At 40.7% G+C, this 20,855-nt stretch overlaps 1 protein-coding gene across 10 annotated transcripts in view; it reads left to right on the forward strand.

Moving 5' to 3' along the window:
* Window positions 1-20,855, forward strand: part of OSBPL6 (oxysterol binding protein like 6) — a 203,783-nt gene that overhangs the window by 150,909 nt on the left and 32,019 nt on the right. For 2 of the 10 annotated variants that reach the window (XM_032356048.1, XM_032356052.1), the window contains exons 10-14: window positions 5,818-5,921; window positions 6,755-6,847; window positions 11,084-11,158; window positions 16,348-16,513; window positions 19,656-19,789. In XM_032356048.1, coding sequence (XP_032211939.1) covers window positions 5,818-5,921; window positions 6,755-6,847; window positions 11,084-11,158; window positions 16,348-16,513; window positions 19,656-19,789 — 572 coding nt within the window. Of the gene's footprint in view, window positions 1-5,817; window positions 5,922-6,754; window positions 6,848-11,083; window positions 11,159-16,347; window positions 16,514-19,655; window positions 19,790-20,657; window positions 20,682-20,855 lie in introns of all 10 variants that reach the window. The other 8 variants (XM_032356051.1, XM_032356055.1, XM_032356054.1 and 5 more) reach the window with 6 other exon arrangements.

Raw genomic sequence — 20,855 nt, forward strand, 5'->3', positions numbered from 1 at the left:
CCCGCCCTGTGGCCCCTTCTCTAATGAGACTTCTCCCTTAAGCCCCATGAAGTTTTCCCCTTTTTCTTCAGCTTCTTTTTCCTGTTTCAGTGGATTCTCCTCTGGTTGCCTTGGCTGTGGAGATGATCAAGGTTGAATCTTCTGCCTTCAGCTTCCGTAACAGTGACTGTAGTCGATTGGGTGCTCCTTACGGACCAGATATTGAACTGACCACTTTACATCCCTGTTTTTATGTAAATCCTCACGGTAGTACACAGGCAGGATTGTGAACCCTATTTTTAAAGACGGGCAACCCGATACTTCGGTGAAATAACTAGCTCATGTTACATAGCAAATGCTTGGCAGCCTGCCGGGCTAACCCAGCCCAGCTAGATCCTAAGGACTTGTTCTGCACTTTGGAGATGACAGGCGTGGTCATAGTTTCAACTGAGAAGATCTCTGTTTTGCTGATACAGTGGTGATGGTGATGGTGATGGCGGGGTGGACGGGGGCAGCGGGGTCTCACAGGTACCTGGCCCCATGCAACAGGAACTCTTGCGGGTGTTTTATATGCAGCAACTCATTCAGTCCTCTCAAGGCCATTTTATGGATGAGAGAACGTAGGTATAGGGAAATCCGCTCACCTGACCGAGTTCACACAGCTAGCAACAGTGGCACTGGGGTCCAAGCATGGGCGGTCTGACTCCAGAGCATAGGTTCCATATTCCTCTCAAAAAGGCCGACAGCTCTCTCCATCTCAGCTCCGCATCCAGCCTCGGCTCCGTTCCCACCGCCTCTCCTTGCTGGTGGCCCTGTCTGTCTGTCCTCTCCGGTGTGCCCCCTCCTCGGCCTGTCTGAAGCCAGCCTCTGTCTCCTCCCTGAAATGGCCCCAGCTGCAGGGCTTCCCTGCTTTTGTCATTGCTGCAGTCCTAACCACCCCGAGACCTCGGAGGATCTTTGATCTCCCCACCGTGTTGTTCATCCGGCCACCACAGAGTTCTGTTATTTCTCCAGAAATACCCGCCCCTTCCCCAGGCCCTCATCTGCCCTTTCTCTCAAGTCTCTGCCCCCTGACTCAGACCCAGCCTCTGGTGGGTCGGCAGCTCCCGGCTGGCACTCCCCCACTCAGTCTCTTGCTCTGCTGCTCTGTCTCTCACAGGCTCATGGGAAATTGCTGCTCTTGACCATGTTTGCAGCTCTGGGCCAGCAGTTAGCAGGACTCAGCCACGAGACATAGGTGTTATTATGCCTCCCTAGTTTGCAGATGAGGAAGGCAAAATGCGTGCAGGTTAGGGAATGTGCCCAGGATTACACAGCTGCCCTGGGCGAGATGTTTGGCTAACCCCAAAGGCAGCCTTTTGTCCACTACGGACTGCTCCCTCAAGACTGGTATTTCCTTAAATAGCTTTTATGCAAAATGCCTTCACGTGGTTCTCCTTGGGCTCTGCGGCTTGAGCCCAAACTACTTAGCCCGGCACTTGACATCCACCTTCCAGCTCTCGGGCCCCACCTGCCCTTTCAGCCTTGCTTTGCACCGGCCCACACGGAACTTATTTGCTGTTTCCCGAACATCCTTGCTTGCATATTCCCTTGTCTGAGCCTTGGCACCCCTCTGACCTTCTCCACTTTTGACTTTTACTGAATCCTTTCCATCAATCCTCCAGACCCAGAAAAGGTTTCCCTGTCTCCTTTACGTGTGTCTGATGACTTCAAACCATGCTACCTCTATTTTCCAAACTTCCACAACTCTTTTCTTTGGTCTCTCCTGACCGTTTGATAGAGAGTTCCCACGATTGAAGTTTGTATTTCAGAAGCTCATCACGTAGCATCTTCTGGAACTCATAGCATATCTGATTTACAGTTTTAATACTCAGAGTGGTAAACCATTCATAGATCTGAACTTCTGTCAATCCAGATCTCCTCAAGTATGCAAGGGAGTTGCTTGGCTCCCAAGGAGACAAAATGTTAAATTAGTATTCTTTATGCCACTATTGAAGATGCATACATAATTGTTTAACATATAGAATGTTTGCATATCTTTACCAGTATATAAATTCCACGAGTCCTACTTGGTTGTGATAGTCCCTGTACTTAGAACTATGCTGGGTATACAGCGTCTTCCATCAGCCGTACCTAAATGAAATAATAAATGGTTAACTTTGGCTATACCTTAATTTATTTAACCATTCCACAGTTGGACAACTCGTTTCTTTTTGGAACAAGATAGGGCATGATGGGAAAATAAGTAAATTGCTAAAAAATAAGTAAATTGTTCACTGTTCTAAACTATCTCAGCAGTTCTTGGCATAGTTTTTCTTTTTTGTACTATTTCTAAAGCTAGATTTCATCTTAATTTGAAGAAATTCTAGAGGTTTTTTTTTTTTTAAAGATATTTTTCTTGCCTTTGGCAAATCTTTATAATCCTTATGCACATCTAGACACTTAGGTGGCAAAATCCTGCCAAGGATTTCATCTCTTCTGCATTTCAAGCAATAGGAGTGGTGGGAACAGGTGTGGCTTCCTTCAAGGGAAGGCCCTAGCAGCATGATCACACGTGGTATGACCCGTACGCACAGAACGTCCTCATCTACCATCACAGTTGCCACTCTAAGCCAGGAACAAGAGAGGTATATGCTCCCGTCACCAGGAAACGGGACATCAGTCCTTGTCTCCTGACTCTTAACTTTGGTTTTTTTGCCCTTGAATGAATTCATTTACAACGTTCTCTTTCCATTCTGTTAGGAAAAGGGTGGATATTGTGATGGTTTGAAGCCCCATTTCCAGATTTCTGTGCTACTTGTGTACACCATTTGTGTATGTTAGTCACACTTATTAGGAAGAGTGAAGGTAATAGTCACTAGATAAAAGTCTCGATGCATGGGTAATGTCCCTATTAGCATGGGGCTTATGATACAGTTTTGTTCTTTAAAATGCAAATTAAGAGGTGTCCACAAGGCTCAATGGGCTAAGTGGCTGGCTCTTGATTTCAGCTCAGGTCATGATCTCAGAGACCAAGTATGGAGCCTGCTTAAGATTCTCTCTCTCCCTTTCCCTCCGCCGCCCCCACCCCCGGCCTCAATCATGCACACACCTGCTGTCTCTCTCTAAAATAATAATAATAGGGCACCTGGGTGGCTCAGTTGGTTAAGCGACTGCCTTTGGTTCAGGTCATGATCCTGGAGTCCCGGGATCGAGTCCCACTTCAGGCTCCCTGCTTGGCAGGAAGTCTGCTTCTCCCTCTGACCCTCCCTGTTCTCATGCTCTTTCTCTCTCATTCACTCTCTCAAATAAATAAATAAAATCTTTTTTAAAAGGAAATATTTAAAATAATAATGATAATAATAATAAATGCAAATTAAAAGGTAGGCCTTTTCTAGCATATCTCCCTTCTTCTCTTCCCTCTAACCCTCCTTCCGGCACTTTCTTTCTTAAGATTTTATTTATTTAGTTGACAAAGAGAGACATAGTGAAAGAGAGAACACAAACAGGGGGAGTGGGAGAGGGAAGAGCAGGCTTCCTGCCTAGCAGGGAGCCTGATGTGGGGCTTGATCCCAGGACTCTGGGATCATGACCTGAGCCAAAGGCAGATGCTTAATGACTAAGCCACCCAGGCGCCCCTTTCTTTCTTTCTTTGCATGACTTTCTTCCGTCCTAACTTTCCTTTCATCCTCTGTATTTTCTACCCTTCTGAGCCACTTGACTTTGTTTTCTTAGGGAAGAGGATGGGGGCTCAACGGGCAAAAGGGCATGGCCTCCCCTGAAGGTGGAGGGGGTGGTGGCAGGTGCCGTGTTCATTAGTACAGTCCTCCCACCTCCACTGGGTTCCCTCTCTGAAGGAATGGCTACTGGGGGTCAACAGTTCTTGGAAGAACAGAAGTAGTGCTTGAACACCCCACCCGGACTCCATCCCGAGGGCGGGGGGGTGGGGAGGACCTGGGTATGGCCTGGAAATTGCATCTACCCTGTTCTCCACAGAGCATGCAGTGATTGGGAGTCCTGGAAAGATCCTTGTAGCAGTTACTCCTCCATTTTTATATCCAATGAAAAAGTCAAAAATCCCCCAAATGCAATTACCTATGTTATTTGGCCCAGCTTATCTTTAGCCATATTTCAAGATTAGTTGATTGATTGATTTGAGAGAAAGAGCACGAGCAGGAGGAGGGGGAGAAAGAGAGGTAGAGAGAGAATCCAAAAGCAGACTCCCCGCTGAGCATGGAACCTGACACAGGGCTCAATCCCAGGTCCCTGAGGTCATGACCTGAGCCGAAACCAAGAGTCAGCCCCACTTAACCAACTGAGCCACCCATGAGCCCCTAGCCATATTTAACAGCAGTATTTTGCTGCCTATACTGCATCTGTAAAAATTCAGATACTTGAGAGTTAATGAGAAACAAATGATATAAATGAAATTTTCATCAACTGACCACATATTATAACCACCTTGTTTATATATAATAGATTTATAGGCGTGCCCTATTACAGTCCCTTTATGAACAGTACACATGCAAAAGTAATCACATAACTACTGGCATGTTCTAAATATTTGATAATTGTTTAATACAACTAACTCAATGTTCTTGATGATATTTAATTTTCATATACTAAGAGTTCATTTTTAAGAGTGGTATTTTATTATAAATAAAGCTAAAAATTAAGAATAAAATTAAAAGCTATTTCTTCATGAAACATTAATTTAAACAGAATGTGTTTCATGCCCGGGTGACTCTGACGCTGTTGGGCCAGGGAATCTGAGAACCTTTGGTTGTGTTTAGTATAACAGCCCTCATAAATTTTTTTTTAACATTTTTTTTATTAGAGAGAGAGAACATGAAGGGGAGGGGGAAGAGGGAGAGGGAGAAGCAGACTCCCCACTGAGCAGGGAGCTGGATTTGGGGCTCCATCCCAGGACTCCGGCATCATGACCTGAACCGAAGGCAGACGTTTAACTGACTGAACCACCCAGGCGCCCCATCCCGCAAAGATTTTTTAAAAAATCATTCATTGCAACATAGTTAGTGATAGAAATCATAGATGAAGTTGTTTGCTTGACTTTGCATTCCATCTTATTTTTCTGAACTTGACTTTGACTCCATCCAAATTCTAGGCATCAACCTTGTAAACTATTGTAGGAGTAGGTAAACTGGTTCCTAAGAATAAAACCATAAAACTGCTGAAGTTCCCTTGAGTGTGGTTTCTATGTGACAAGGGCCCCCTGAATAGGAAAGTGAGAACACACAAGGTCACTGAGATTGTAATAGCTAGCTCTCAGTTTGTAGGTAGGCTTTCAATTCATTTAATAATCAGGGGGGAAGATGGGGGAGAAAACTCTAAAAACAGGAATTCAGCTACAATCTTCAGACCACCCTTATAATGTGTTATGGGTCCATTTCTCCTGGAATAACTTAAACTGAAGCAGTTTCCCCTGTTTTGGAGATTTTGTAGTTAATTTTAATTTTGGCTATTGTTTGAAAAAGGTGGGCTTTCTTTGTAGATATGAAATACAGTTTTTCCATAAAATAGATGTTTATTTTGTATTAAAAATACCACTATTTTTGTTTTACGTCATTTGTATACATGTGGTGATATTCCTGCTGGACTGTAAAATTCAGGAATTAAAATATGACCCTATAATCCTAAAAAAATCACCGTCATCATCATCATCAATGCTTTTAAGTTTCTAAACCAGAGAAAGGTCTGTTTTGTTTCATTTGCCAGCACCATCATTATATAAGCATGGATCTGCCTAATCATACTTGCCATAATTTGTGCTGTCTTTTGTCACCGTCACTGCCCATCCCTGCCCAGTTCTAACATATTCTTATTTCTGATTTTTCTTAGACCTTGCACACTGCCAGTCAAACCTCGTGGAACTTAGCAAGCTCCTACAAAATTTGGAAATACTTCAGAGAACTCAGTCAGCACCTAACTTTACTGACATGCAGGTAAACATCACCGAGAGGACTTTAAAACATTAATGCGGGATTTTTACTGGATTGTTTTATGAATATATTCAGGTAACATTTAAAGGGAAAGAACTACAGTACAGATTGTTTTATATTCTGGAGTTGGTCTTAATATTTTTGAATTCTTGGTGGTGTTGTGTTAAGGTGTCTATTTTGAAATATTTCACATTTAAGTACAAACTAACAGAAGTACATATCTGAATTATTCTTCCATGTGTGTATTGCATTAGAATTGATGGGTCTGAAGACATAACAAATATATAAAGAGAGAGATTTTGAAGGTATAACTTAGATACTCTCAGAATTACTGCCATCCTTTTTTTTAAAAGATTTGTTTGAGAGAGAGAGAGAGGGAGAGCACACACGTGCTAGTTGGGGAGAGGGGCAGAGGTAGAAGGAGAGAGGAGAGAGAGAGAATCCCAGACAGACTCCCTGCTGGGGATTAGAGCCTGTCTCCGGGTCTGGATCTCACAACCCTGCGATCATGACCTGAGCTGAAATTGAGAGTCAGCCACTCAACCCACTGAGCCACCTAGGAGCCCCGCTGCCATCTTTTTAGGTAGGGGAAAAAAATGCTAAAAATCTCTTATCCTGCTTTCCTTTTGTAGAGCAGACAAATATATTTTATGATTAAGTTCTTATTTCTACTTTTAATGCCCACTGTACATCACATAGGACTTTTTCTCCTGGCTGGTTTGCTTTAGGGGGCTAACAGCCATTCTTTACTAACTGGCTGGGCTCTTTGTCTGTATCTGTATCATGTGTGTTAACCAACTAATACTTTGATGCTTTTAACTATTTGTGTAATGTAGGCTAACTGTGTAGATATTTCAAAGAAAGACAAGCGGGTCACAAGACGATGGAGAACAAAAAGTGTCAGCAAAGATACAAAAATACAACTACAGGTACAGACTTTATGTTTCCTTCATTCATATTTTTGTATGCCTTTAAGATATTAGTCTTTATATATCAGTTTGTGGAGGTTAAGAAGTCTAAAGCGGCTGACCTGCTTTAAAGCCAGTGTTTTACAGACTGAGTTGTAAAATGTTAAAATTATTTGAAAGGGTACATAGTGGGATTTTCATTCTCACCACCTTTGAACTGTTAAAATATAATTTAACCAAAAATTAGCTTAAAAATCAGGCTAAAAATCCAGTGTGTTGTAATGAGCACTCATTTATATGTACTGGCACTCAAAAGAGCCTTTTATGATTAGCTTTGTCCAAAATTTTATGTATCAGTAAAAAGGCATGAGGGCTGCAAAAGATTCAAAGTCAGCAAACTCAGGTTCTCGGCTAATCAACTGTGATTTCCTGGCAGTATAATCCTGTGCATTTCTGTTAAATTTTCTAGGCTTCCATTTGCTCCTGGGTAATGTGATAGAGTTAATTTAATGATCTCTGAATTCCCTTTCAACTCTAAAATTATATGATTCTTCAAAAATAGATATAATTTGGCCATCAACAATCACTTTTAAAAATCTGAATTATGAAAGTCTTAATGACTCATGACAAATTTACTTGAAATTCATTTTAAATAAGTTATTTTTTGAAATGAGCAGTTTGAAATTTTTAGAGTAGTTTGAAATTTTACATTAGTACATTGCAATGATATGAAATATGGTAAGTGCCTGAAACCTCTTATGTCATAAATCATATTACTTTCAGATCTTTAAATAAGAATGTTTACTATTCTGATCCTAGCTATCTGTTATTAAAAAAAAAAATTCTTGCCCTGCACAATCAAAATCAGACTCAGGATTTTGCTTTTCTTTTTATTATACTATAAATCAATTTACATTCTAATACAAAGGAAAAGGAACTCTTTTCCAGAATTCTGCAATAATTTCTGAATAAGTAATAATTCTTTAATTCTGATTGTATTGATGTTCTTTGTGTTGTAATTCTGAATGTGTAAATAACAAACTCTTTGTTGCTTTGCTTTGCTTGCTAACATAATATATTTGAAATAAATTCCATAAGCACTAAAGATTCATGTTTTTCTGGTTAGAATGTCTACATTCTGTCAACACAATTTATAGCATTTCTTCTATAGGTATGCTTTTGTGTGTTCTCTTCAGAACACTGATACCATAGAGACAACTGTGCCAAATGACTTCCCCAGAAATTTACGCAGAAGTGCTTTTGGCAGTTTCATTTTTGGGGGGCATGTGATTGTCTAGCTTTTTGGGATTTTTAAAATACGATAACTATGGTTATCATAGCTAAGGAAAAAAACAATTATAAAAATAATTGAAGGAGGCCAGCGTTCAAAGAACATACACATTTGTGGACAGATATTCATTCAGTCTCGTTTTTATAAGGTATGCCACCGAATGGATTGCTGTTCACAGCTGTTGTCTCAAACAGGCTGGCAGGTCGTCAGGAACGTGAGCGCTGTGCCCCTGGCTGGCCTGCGGGGGCTACAAGGTCCACCCTGGCCCTCATATCACTCCGTTGTTTCCAGAGGGAAAAGATGGCAGCTAGAATAGCCCTTCTAGTCACAGGCTGTGCTTTTCCATATGAGGAATGTTTAGGGAGACTTTTTTTGAGTCATCAGAAGAGATTGTTCAAAAAGTAGGGAAATACTTTTCGTTCATACTTCTGCCAAATATTTGGGTAGTTTTTTTTTTTAATTTTTATTTATGCTCTTTTGCTTGGCTTTTGTTTTGCCAAAGCGTAACAAGATGGCCCTTGTGATTCTAGTTCAGTTCTTTTCGAGGGAAATCGAAATCACCTCTTCCCCACACTCAAAGAAAACTTTAAATTTTTGAAAGTGATCCCAACTCCAAGTGGCGATCCGTAGACTTGGGGGCGGCAGTGAACTATTTATTACTCCCTGCCTCCACTTGGATGGGTGAAGCAAAAGGTATTGTAGGGTGAATTCTGTAGACTTTGATACAATCCCTGCACCTTTTCTGCTCACCCAAACCAACAGGCTGTCACAGAGCCCTTAGAGTGCTCATTCTTTCTTAGTGGGAAGTTACTTGGAAGTTTCTTCAACATGCACACTTGGCTGGAGATCTGTACAATGAGCCAGGGTTGCCTATGCCCCATATAAATGTCTTTATTTGTCATTATTGTCCTTATAGGAGGGCATCACATTTATTTTTACTTAGTGGATTAAACATACCTACTATGTTCTCCCACCGCAATACACGGGTTTTTCCCTCCTCAACCCTAGGAGTCCCATCTGATGGTGCCAAGTGTTTGTTTTGAGCCCATAGTCATCTCACTGCCTGGGCCACCTTCTCTCTGTCATTGTTGCGGCCAACTTGAGAGGCTTTGCAGTGAGTGATCCATGGCTCATCCCCTCTGCTGCTGGTAACTTGGAGTTACACCAGCATTTGTGGAGGAGCCTAGACTTTCCTGTGGTGGTCCTGGCGGTTATTGTTGTGACTGCTGTCCTTAATGATACTGTTAAAGTGAACTTGGCATCCAGCATTCTGCCGTAGTTGTTATTTTGAAATAACTTTAAAATGGATCATTTAAAAAATTGACCCCAGGAGAGTAGAAATGAAGAACGTGTTGTACTATATGTTTAATTGCTCATTCTTAATGCAGGTTAGAGTGTGTTATTGATTTGAATATGAAGGTTACATTTTGGATCTGCGTGTAACTTATTGAAGGCAGTGGTCCTAGAAAGCTCTCTGGAGATTACCTTTTAGAAAAAGACTTTCTCCCAAATTTCAAATTTCTGCTTCTAATAAAAATCTCATTATCATCATTACATAGTAACTGTTTGACTGTGTTTCCAATGAGGTAGAGGAGGGCAAGAGGGAATGATTGTTAAAGGGTGGCTATGAATGAGAGAGCTGCTAGGTTTCCTGCAAGACGAATAGCACAGATTAATACTAGATCCCTAGTTGTTGGAAAGAATGGGCAATAGCAGGAACCATGGTCAGATATCATTCATGCATAGCTGTCCTAGATCTCACAGATGCTCAAATCATACTGAAGGGGAAAAATAAGTTCTTTCTCCTTTTACTTACTCCATTAAGCATGAAGGGATTTTGTACAGAAAAATTTTTGTGGAAAACACATTATATATGTATGTGTGTCTACAGTAAACATTTACATAATGCATGCAGAAGACAGGAACGTGGAAGAGAAATGTGAATGTTGTGGGGAAACTTTGAAGAGAATTGGAGTTCTAAGAATTTAAAATATTTTTCCATTGTTCCGAAAAGACTAAAGCAGTCATGCTGCTTTTGCTTAATCTGCACTATTAGGTGACCCTAAGTATGTCTCAGTTCATTGGAATTGAACTTACCATTCACAACCATGAAGAGGGAGGGTCTGTCAAAGGGACAGATGGAAACTTGAGTAGTTAGAAGGAAATGTCATTATCCCATGATCCTGTCTACCAAAAAAGAGGCAAAAAAGAAAGCTCTCAGCTTCTCTGCTGGTTTCTGCATAGGTGCACATCATTGTATGAAATCTCTGCTTTCAGGTTTCCCTAGTTGATTTCTGCAGGCATTGTCCCAACACGCTAAGCATAGTGAATGCTCTTTCCCCTGTGCTATGCAGACTGGCTTCCTCCTTGGAAAATTCTCCAACCTGAAAGTCCCAACACCATTCCTAATGTTGAATCCCGGAGAGCTTTCTAGTCGGGGAATAAATGTTATGTTGAAGATTCCCGGTATCCTTCCCCCTGGACTTTTCCTCCCAGCAAGAAAAAAAAAATTTTGCCTGGCTAACGGGAGACTGCCATTACAGCTTGTTTGTTTTAGCCTCTGCGCCACATTATTTAATTGTTTTTTTCCTGAATTTACTTTTATCTTTGCTTCCACTGATTGAATGCCTTTGATTACCTATAACACGAAGGAAACAATATACATATTAATTTAACTTAAGATCATAAGCTGTTATATATCAATCCCTGACTTCCCATCTCCTTTTGGGGTGGGGTCATATTCAGCAGCTAGACATCAGTGTCTGGAGTTCTGGACCGAGGACAGTGAGCTTTTCTCCCAGTGTGAGTGGGAGAAACTTTTCAATGCCGCAATTTAGGGAAAAGTCAACTCCACTTAAAAACTCTCCCTTTCCCTTGTCTGATTATCTTTCACCCTCCCACATCCCGTCCCCCCCCTCCCCCGCCCCTCCCTCTCTCCTCCCTCCTCTTCTCTCATTCACTGTCAGGAAGGGCCATCTGCGAAGGGCCAGTTCAGCACCACTCGGCGCCGGCAGAGGCTAGCAGCAGCAGTGGCTACAACAGTGAGTGGATTTCAATCTCAAGTGGACATTGAATAAGAATGAGCAACTTGGTCCGAGTGGCGCCTCCCCTGTTCCCGTGGTGCTGTCTGTGTGCGGCGGTCTCGACCGTAGCTCCCTCCCGTGCTGGCGTAGCTTTCGCATGTTGTCTGGCTGTCTCTGCATGGCAGGTGTCACACACGCGTATTCGTGTTTGCGGTGGAAAATGACCCCTTAGCCCCGTTCTTCACTGACCGTGTAAGAGATACTGTAAATGCCAGGTGGCAGAGCTGAGTATGGCTCCCTGTGGTGTGCAAGTTCCTAAAGTAATGCATAAATATATATAGTTTTTTTTTGTCATACTGATATTGGATCCTCTGCTTACTGATTTCTGTTTTTCTAAGAAAAGTCATGTTACTACAGACAAAAATTGTGCTTTTTTTTTGTAGCATTGTGACTATTTGAAAAGGATGTGAGAATAAAGAAAAGAGAGGGTAAGAAAAGGTGAATTTTGATGTCATCTCTAAATGACTACCCAAATTACATCTAGCAAGGAAAAATTTTCTGGAAAGAATATTGAACGGAAGGTCAGAAAATATGTAATGTGGGAAGGAGAAAATCACCAAGTTAAATGGTGTTTATTATACATCTAAGGTTTATTAGGAGGGTAGAACAAGTGTTGAAACAGACAAGGCAAATAACCACAATTTTAAATTGAGTAGAAGCTGTTTAGAATGGTGAACAGTGTATGCACACTAGGCAAGAGAATGTGCAAATACAAGAGCCCTTTGCTGAATAAAAGCAAATCATAGTATTTGCTTAATCATGACATCCCCCTGTTAACTTTTTAAAATGCAGAATACTAAGTTCATAGCAATCATGGATGTTAGTTTTTTTGGCTACTAGACAGTATTTTCTGAATTAACGAGCGTTTTGCTCTCTTGCTTACGGTGGAATATACTTGAAGACTAGAATTGCTGAAAAATACGAAGAGGTTTTGCTTGCATTGTGAGAGAATGGCTACTCATGAGAGGATTATTGCTTTTCTACTTTTGGTTAAAAACTGACCCTTGCTTGGTATCTCACTGCTTAGCTGGATTTTGTGAGAGAGAGAATGGCCTTTGATTATGAAATGAACCAGAGGCTTGGAGTTTATTAGGGAATGGATTCTTAAACTCACAGTTTTGTGAACACTTGAACAAATTCATGAAATTGATATCATGATTAGTGTTTACCTTATGCATGTATGTGTAACATGTGACACTGACATGGGAACAGATTATGCCAATAGAGACATGTAAAATTAGTTAAGTAGTTCTTAATCTTTCATTTATAATATTAAGAAATCCAGATCATTATCAGAGAACAGTATCACAGTATGGAAAGGAAAGATCAGTCATTTTGTGAAAATACCTATGTTTCTTTAAATAATGTACTTCTAAGAAGGCATGCAGGGAAGCGACTGTGTTTCTACTGTTTTCATTTTTTAATTGTAGATACATATAATGAATATAATAAAAGTGGGATTAAAACTATTTGAACAGAATGGGTATATATATACACATATATGTGTGTGTGTGTGTGTGTATATACATATATTTATTTATTTTTAAATGGGAAGTAGAAAAGAAAAAACTTTTAAAAGAGGCGAGTATTAATGCCCATCTTCCAGTGACCACAGAGATTAAGAATAACTTCCAGTAATTCCAAGCATCTCATGAGAAGAGTTGGCAGCATTTAATAATGTACTCAGAAATAACTAGAGGGAATAGTTACTCTAAACCCTGTAGGATCTGTAGCTTTAATTCCATAGCAAAGCATGAAACCATGTAGCAGGACCTTGAACTTGCAGCACCAGCCCCCTCACCCCTTCATTCACACCTCAAGTGATTGGACGCTGGTAACTCAGCCCCCCTATTTCTCTTGGTGCAGTGTTCCTCTTAATTCCTACCCTCCTCCTTCCCGACACTAAGTTATCCCATGCATTTTGTGCCCATCCGATCCAGCTCGGTGCCTTTTACCTAGAATATTGCAAATGACTCCTAGTTGCTTATTTTCCCCCAGTGAGGAGGAGACCCACTCAAATATCTGGGGCAGCTGAGATTGCTCCCAAAGAAAAGTGCACCCAAAGCGGATGTTTCAGAGATTGATTCTGTGGATTCTTAGCACTAGAACCCCAAATGGCTCACACTCAACACCAGCCAGACCCAACAGAATAGGGGGTTGGGAAAAGACACACTGGCCCCTCTCCCACAGAAGAACACTGAGGGTCCCAATGCAATTAGTTCTCTACACAAGGATCCCTGTACACATCACACAGAGAAATTGCAGCAGGAGACTTTTCACACTGGCTCCGTACGTTGTATATGCTCAGTATCTCTCTTAGCTCTGCTTTTGTGTGTTCCCTTTCTCATTCATGTCTACCATTGAATAAATTTGGGTGCCTCTGTTCCACTGTTGATCCATGTTTCTCTTTTAACTTCTCTGTAGACAGGTGTTAAAAGCACCTCCTATCATCCCCATTCCGAGCTGCAGTTATTAGTATCAGAATATTCCAAGATCAGGCTTCCTCCCTGGCACAGGATTTCAGGGAAGCCTTGGACTTTGTTCCTAAGCGGGGTGTAAAGGCTGCATCCAACATGGAGGAATCTCGAGTGCAAACAGTGAGAACTGTGGATAGCTCCCACTCTAGCCATCACGGACAGAAGACCTAGCTATGACTTACATTTTTTAATCCCATTGTACCCAAATTGATGAACAAAAAACTGAGTAAATAACTCTAATTGAATGAAGCATTCAATTAAATTAATACATCTCAATTTGTATTCTCAATTTCATTTCATGAATTCTTCAATTAAAATGACCCATTCCATATACTTCTCTTAACAGAAATGGTAACAATATAAACATTTTCAGTCAGAAGTATATAAAAACTGGGTTCAATTGCCCAGGGAGCTGTCTGATTGCAGTTTGAGTGGAGCATTCCAAGTCCCTTTCCCTGCGGGTTATATACAAGATCAGTTTTACTGTTTTAATTGCCAATTTGTACTTCATTATGTTCAAAAAATAAATGTGTAACATGTGTTTTTCCTCCTTGTGTCTGATTCCAACTTTTCATAGACAGGCCATTATCTCAGGGACGAGTCTGGGTCCTCACTGGCATGTCTGGGCCTCTACTGCATCATGGCCTCCCCCAGCCTCCATGTCTCCTCTCCTATTTCGTGCCAGTCCTTGGAGTGTTGAGGGCACTAAATGCAGGCAAAACCCTTTTCCGTGAACCTCAACACATTACATTCCCCATTACCAGACACCCACCATTTCTTTTTATGCTCTTCTAGTTCTTTGTGTTTGAAAACCGTATCAAATCCTTAAATCTGCACAGTTCCTGATCTGCCCATTCCCTCAAGTCACAGTTTCTCCCCATGACTTTCTAGTCTTCACCAACCTTCCCATGGATTCTCTGTGTCCCTTCCAAAAGGCTAAGGGCTCACTGCTGTGACTAGATTTAGCATCACCAGAGTTAAGATCAGAAATTCCCTTTGTCTATCCTCAAATATTCTTCCAGAATATATCTGGATCCTATATAGGGACCTCCAGAAGACCTCAGTCATTATTATCACAGAGTTCCCTGGACAGGATTCTACCAAGGACTTCGTTTTCTCAAATGGTTTCTCTGCCACTTGTGTGTCTCTTCTCTAGAGTAGCCCAAAATTCTGATCCTGATGAGATAAACAAGTTGTTGACATGTCCCCATTTCAGAGTAACCAAGGTCCCTGCAGAGGACCTGATAGACCCACTTGATGACTCCAGATACCAGATGCTTTGGATAACCTAGTAGCATGCTTAGCATAACTGAATTTAGGGAGAAAGCGTCATGCTCACTGTTCCCCAGTAAGCCTTGGATATCTTTTGAGATAACAACTCCTTGCCACCGCTGTGGCCAAGCTATATCCAAAGGGCGCCCCTCCAGTCCCAGCTGCCTTACCCAGGTCCATAAACTGCAGTTCAGCCTGGATTTGTTGGTTCTCTCCAACTCCTCCATCTACCCTGTGTATTCTCAGTACGTAAGTACAAGCCCCTTTTCCGGTTCTCTCTCTCCCTCCCTCCCTCTCCTGACTCCTCACCCCTCCCCCACTCGCTCTCTTCTTCTGTCAGGAAGTTTCAAGCTCTATCAAAATAGGAAAAAAAGAAAAAAGGAAGTGGTTCTGATACACATCTACATCAGATAGGCATATCTCCTGCTAGCTAGGTGTGAATTACCCCTTAATGTATATAAAATTCAGCTTGTGGAGGAGTCTTAAGAGTGATTCTTGAAGATAATTGAAGGAACATCTGTACAGTAAGAACTAGGGGAGGTTACTGGTAATCGGATTTACAATAGGAATTGGTGTTCTCATTTTTTGGGAATGTTTGGCCGATGGCATTTATAATGGTCAGGGATAACTTCTAGAAGGAGAGGGAATGGTGCTTTACCCCCACCCATCACAAGCCTAGCCCAGATTCAGGGCAGGCAAGAAAGTATCTGCAGCCATTTGGGAAAATCTATAGTAATATGACTTTTTTTACTTACTGCTTTTCAATACCGGCCATTTCATAAGCCATGTTCGTATGTGTGCCAGTGTTGTATGTAACAACAAAGGTAAATGACAGTAATTTATATCATACATATTTCATTTGCAAATATATTTTAATAAATCAATTTCAGATTTAATTGAGTCTCTTTAAACCATGATTATATTTACTGTTAAACCTGTTTATGTTTTATCCCATGGTCACAGAGAAAGTAAATCTTTCTTATATTTTTTACCTGTTTGGTGAGTTCCTACTCTGTGAGCATAAAAAGTCCTCTGACACTAGTACCCAGACTTTATAAGAGTTCCAACTACTGTTTCCTGCCGGTGATTTTTTAGCTCCAACTGTGGGTTCAGAGCAAAGCTTATCTGGGATTCTGTCTTTCTTGCCTGACGTTCTGTAGTCCTCTCTCCCTATAGCAGGCAAAAGCTGGCGGAGTCTACAGCAGTCCTAAATCTGCTTTCCGAACTGAGACTCCTTCCCACCCCAACCACCTGCCAACTAAATGGGCACTAAGTGTCTCTGGGTGTGTCATTACAAAGGAACTTAGTATTTTGGAGAAGGGACGCCATCTTTCCTGTGTGCGAGACTGTGGACTGATGTACAGTTGTTCTTTCCTAATTTGTGCTGTCCCCTTTCAGGTCCCTTTCAGTGCTACCATGTCACCAGTCCGCTTGCACTCCTCCAACCCCAACCTTTGTGCAGACATCGAATTTCAGACTCCCCCTAGCCACCTCACTGACCCTCTGGAAAGTTCTACAGATTATACAAAGCTTCAAGAAGAATTTTGTCTAATTGCACAGAAAGGTAACGACAAATATCAGGTGCCCTTTACAGACGCTCTCTTCTTTGGTGAGAGGTTATCATTTACCCTTCCATCCTTGTCCAGGTGGTCATGGTAGAAAGACTAAGTGTCTATACTGATCGGAGTCCTAGATACAAAATGCAGTGGGGTGTGATGCCTGCCTCTTGGTTCACAGTTTTGAGTGGAGAAACAAAGTCTCATAAGGGGGGAGAGAGAAGGAAAGACACAAAGGGTTATCCTAGGCAGGCCAGCAGACACTGTGACTCAACATTTCTTTTTCAGTGTCTCTTAGTTCTCATTTAATACAGACTGTGGGTTATCCTTAGCAAGGAGTTCAGTGGCAAGTGTTCTCTTCCTTTATTAAATAACACTCCTTGATCATAGCTCAGGCTCAGTCCTGTGTCGTGTGATGTGGCCTGGGCTCGGTGCTGTTCGGCTGGAGGCTGGGCTGGGCTGAAAGATCCAAGGTGGCTTCACCGAGGTTCCTGGCATGTTGGGGGATGGCTGCAGGGGTGCACACAGCTGTGTCCCTCTCCATGACAGCTCAGAGCTCCAAGGGAGTGGATAAGCTGCCAGTTTTGTTCACTTGGCACAGTGTCACTTCCTCTGCCCTCTATTGGCCAGAGCTTCATGGGCCAGTTCAGATTTGAGGGGAGAGGTAATTGAGCCCACGGCGGGGGGGGGGCGGGGGGGGGGGGGTATAATAAATAAGAGGCAGGTAGTAGCTTGTAGGTGGACTGAGCAGTCCTGTCTGTGTTTACCAAGAGCCTGGGTTCCAAATTACCACCCCACCCCGCTTTTGCTATAGCATTTCAATTTCAGTTGCTGAAATTCATGTTTTGATTCAAGATAGTACCTTCCCAGGCATTTCTCTTTGAAAATGCATAATCTCGAAGAAAGATACACATTTTGTAATTTTCAGTCATTAACATCTGATTGTGAAATAGTCACATTTATTTACCCTGAGGCTGTTGGTAAGAGATGATAAGATATTCTTGAAAATGTGTTGTAAATGGAACATCTCATGTGCCCCCATAATGCTCAAGAGCCTGGTGAGTCAGGAAAAAGAGGGGGCATACACTGAGAACATCTCTAGGAATGTTGAAATCAACAAAATTTCATTCTCTCAAACCATCATCAAAGATGTTCTATCAGATATTTCTTTAATTCTGTAATCATAAACAATTAAGCTAAATCATCTTCCGCCTACCATTTTTTCCTCTGAAGATTTCTCAGTGGAGATTCTGTAAGGCCAACTCTCTTTCACTTGCAATTTTACTCCTGATACATTTTTTTTTAATCTTTTTTTTTTTTTTAAGATTTTGTTTATTTATTTGACAGACAGAGATCACAAGTAAGGAGAGAACCAGGCAGAGAGAGGAGGAAGGGAAGCAGGCTCCCTGCTGAGCAGAGAGCCTGATGCGCAGCTGATCCCAGGACTCTGGGATCATGACCTGAGCCGAAGGCAGAGGCTTTAACCCACTGAGCCACTGAGGCTCCTGATACATTTTTATCATATTTCTTAGCCAGATACTAATTATGTCATTAGACTAGAGCAGTATTATTTTCTTTATATAACAGCATAGGATTACGGCCAGGAATGTTTACTTCTAACGGCAGGGGGACAAGGGGGCGGTTTTAGAAGCAGGCAGAATGAGACAACAAATGTGTGAATGAAGTATGTATAGCACAGCTCTCAAGGGAGATGAATAAATTAGAAAGTGGCCCCAGGAAAGCTTTGTGTATTCGATTACAATCCTGAGGTTTTCAGGAAATCCATGTTTCAACAGGATTTTAAAGCCTCTGTTGAAACAATGTATTTTCTTTCCAACTATGCTTAAAAAAAAAAAGGGCTTTTCTATGACTATGAGCAAACTTTTTAGAAAGAATTACGATTTTAAAATGTCTGAGAGTCTGCTTTTAGAACGGTGGGGTTAATGTATGCCAGCTTTCAATTTAGTACCTTTAAATCAATGATGACTAGAATGTGGCACATAAATCAATAGATTGTGTGTCCCTTGTGATCCCACCATTTTTCCCCTCTTCATTCAGGCCAGTGTTTTTGCTAAAATTTTCTACTTCTTTTAAAAATAACTGTTCTCGAATATGGAAATCCCTAGTTTAGCAGACTTTGCATATTATAAAGATAGGAATTGGAAATCCAACCTTCTTGCATTTCAGACTTTAAGACTACCTCTGATTCTACCAATGTATGTTATTGGGTACACAGAAATGGGCAGGGAGTGTTGTTTTTACTGTGGTTTTTATTTTGTTTTTTATAGCTTTCTTGAGATATGATAAACATACAACATTTAACAAGATTAAGATATACCTGTTGATTTGATACGCTTAAATATGACAAAATGATTACCACCATAGCATCAGCTAACACCTCCATCGTGTCGTGTAATTGCCATTTCTTTTTTGTGGTGAAGACATTTAAGATCTATTCTCTTAACTTTGAAGTATATAATACAGTATTACTAATTATTGTCATCAAACTGTACATTAGATGTCCAGAACTTAGTCATCTTAAACCTGGAAGTTTTACTCTTTGAAGGCAGTGCTTACATCAAGATGTTCCTGGCTGAGAAAGCAATTCAGTTGCTCTTCTCAAGACCAAATCATTTCCTACCTCAAAGAGAACTAGTCAGGACTTCTAAATCAGCTTCGTGTTCTATTTTGGCAGAATTTATAAAATGCTCTTTTTGGGTACCTGCTTTGGGGAAATAATATCTGGATAGTTCTAAATGATTTGCATGAGAATTCACTATACACAGAACTGTTCAAATATTCTTATCAACCATGACAGAAGAAAACCTGTTGCCTTTTCCTTCTAGGAATTATAGATTAATTTTCTAAATCTTGATATTTAAGAATTGATATCAATATTTTATATTCTGCTTCTAAATCATTTCAGGTATGAAATACCTCAGTTTTCACTCTGAGTAATTACTGTTACCATATGCATTTTGTGTATAGGTATTTTGGAAGATTCCGTTGTTAGGCTGACTTTTACCTAGACTGTAATATATTCCTTCCAGATAATGTCTACCCATGAGTTAAAATGCTGAAAAATTTGTAATTTTATATATTCTTCCTGGATCCAGTTGATCTTTGTTTCTCATTTTTTTCCCCACCCAGTGCATTCTCTTTTGAAGTCTGCATTTAATAGCATAGCTATAGAGAAGGAGAAGCTTAAGCAGATGGTTTCTGAGCAGGATCACAATAAAGGCCACAGCACGCAGATGGCACGGCTCCGACAGTCATTGTCTCAGGTAAAAGAGAATGTTTGTTTCACTCTCATGGCGCATACCTGATCCTGGAAGGTAAAATATTGGGGCGGAGGTGGTCCGTCTTGCATGGCATGTTCAACCGAAACGACCCCCCTCAAGACATTACAATGTTGGGATTAAATTTTAAAATTCTTTTAAAATTAATTAATTTAATTAAGGTTGAAGTTAACTGTTTCTTGCAAAATCGATCAAGGTAAGAGTAAAAATCAACAAAACTTGCTTGTAAACATGTAATTGTGGTTTTTTGACCAACTGAATACTTTTGATGCTTTTCAGTGGTCATTTATAAGACCGCCCCTTTTAAAAGACAAATCCAGCATTTATACATGATTTACACTTCTAAAATATGTTCCAGAATATATTTAACCTAGTGTTAAATACAACAGAATTTACTAGATCTTCCACACTTAATATTTTCAACGTATACTACATCTGTTGAGAATTATTGCTTACTCTTACCTACTTTTTCTTTCCTGCTTTATACTTTTAGAATTTTCTTCCTATCTAAGTTATGTTCCCTGCAGCAAGACCCATATATTTCAGGGTATATTGTTTACATCATAAAATATATTATTCAATATATATTCATTATATATTATTCAACATATATTGATCTTTGTAATACTCATCAAATACCTATGTATATCAAAGTTGAAATTTCTGATAAAAATCCTTTAAAACTGCGCTTAATGCTTTTTTACCCCGAGCACTTCCTCTGAAGTATTTCCTTCCTTTAGTCTATAAATGCCCTTTTAAAAAGTCTTTTGAGAATTCAATGTTGTTATGTGATTTTGTGTGAGAACTCAGTGTTTATATAAAATATTGTTCACTTCCTGGTGCCTTGGATCAGAGTGAAGGAGCGAGCAAATCCTGGGTAAGTGGTTTTCCATGTGGATCGGCTCCTGCTTGAGTAGTTTCCCTCAGTCCCTAAAAATAGACAAACTGTCTCACCGTGTTTTATGTACCTGAACTGTCAGCTTACCCTGAGTGTTAAGTTTCATGCTATTGAGTATTGTTACCTGGGCCACACTTGCTGTGTTCACCATAA

The sequence above is a fragment of the Mustela erminea genome, chromosome 8, assembly GCF_009829155.1.
Source record: "Mustela erminea isolate mMusErm1 chromosome 8, mMusErm1.Pri, whole genome shotgun sequence".
Classification (NCBI taxonomy): Eukaryota; Metazoa; Chordata; class Mammalia; order Carnivora; family Mustelidae; genus Mustela; species Mustela erminea.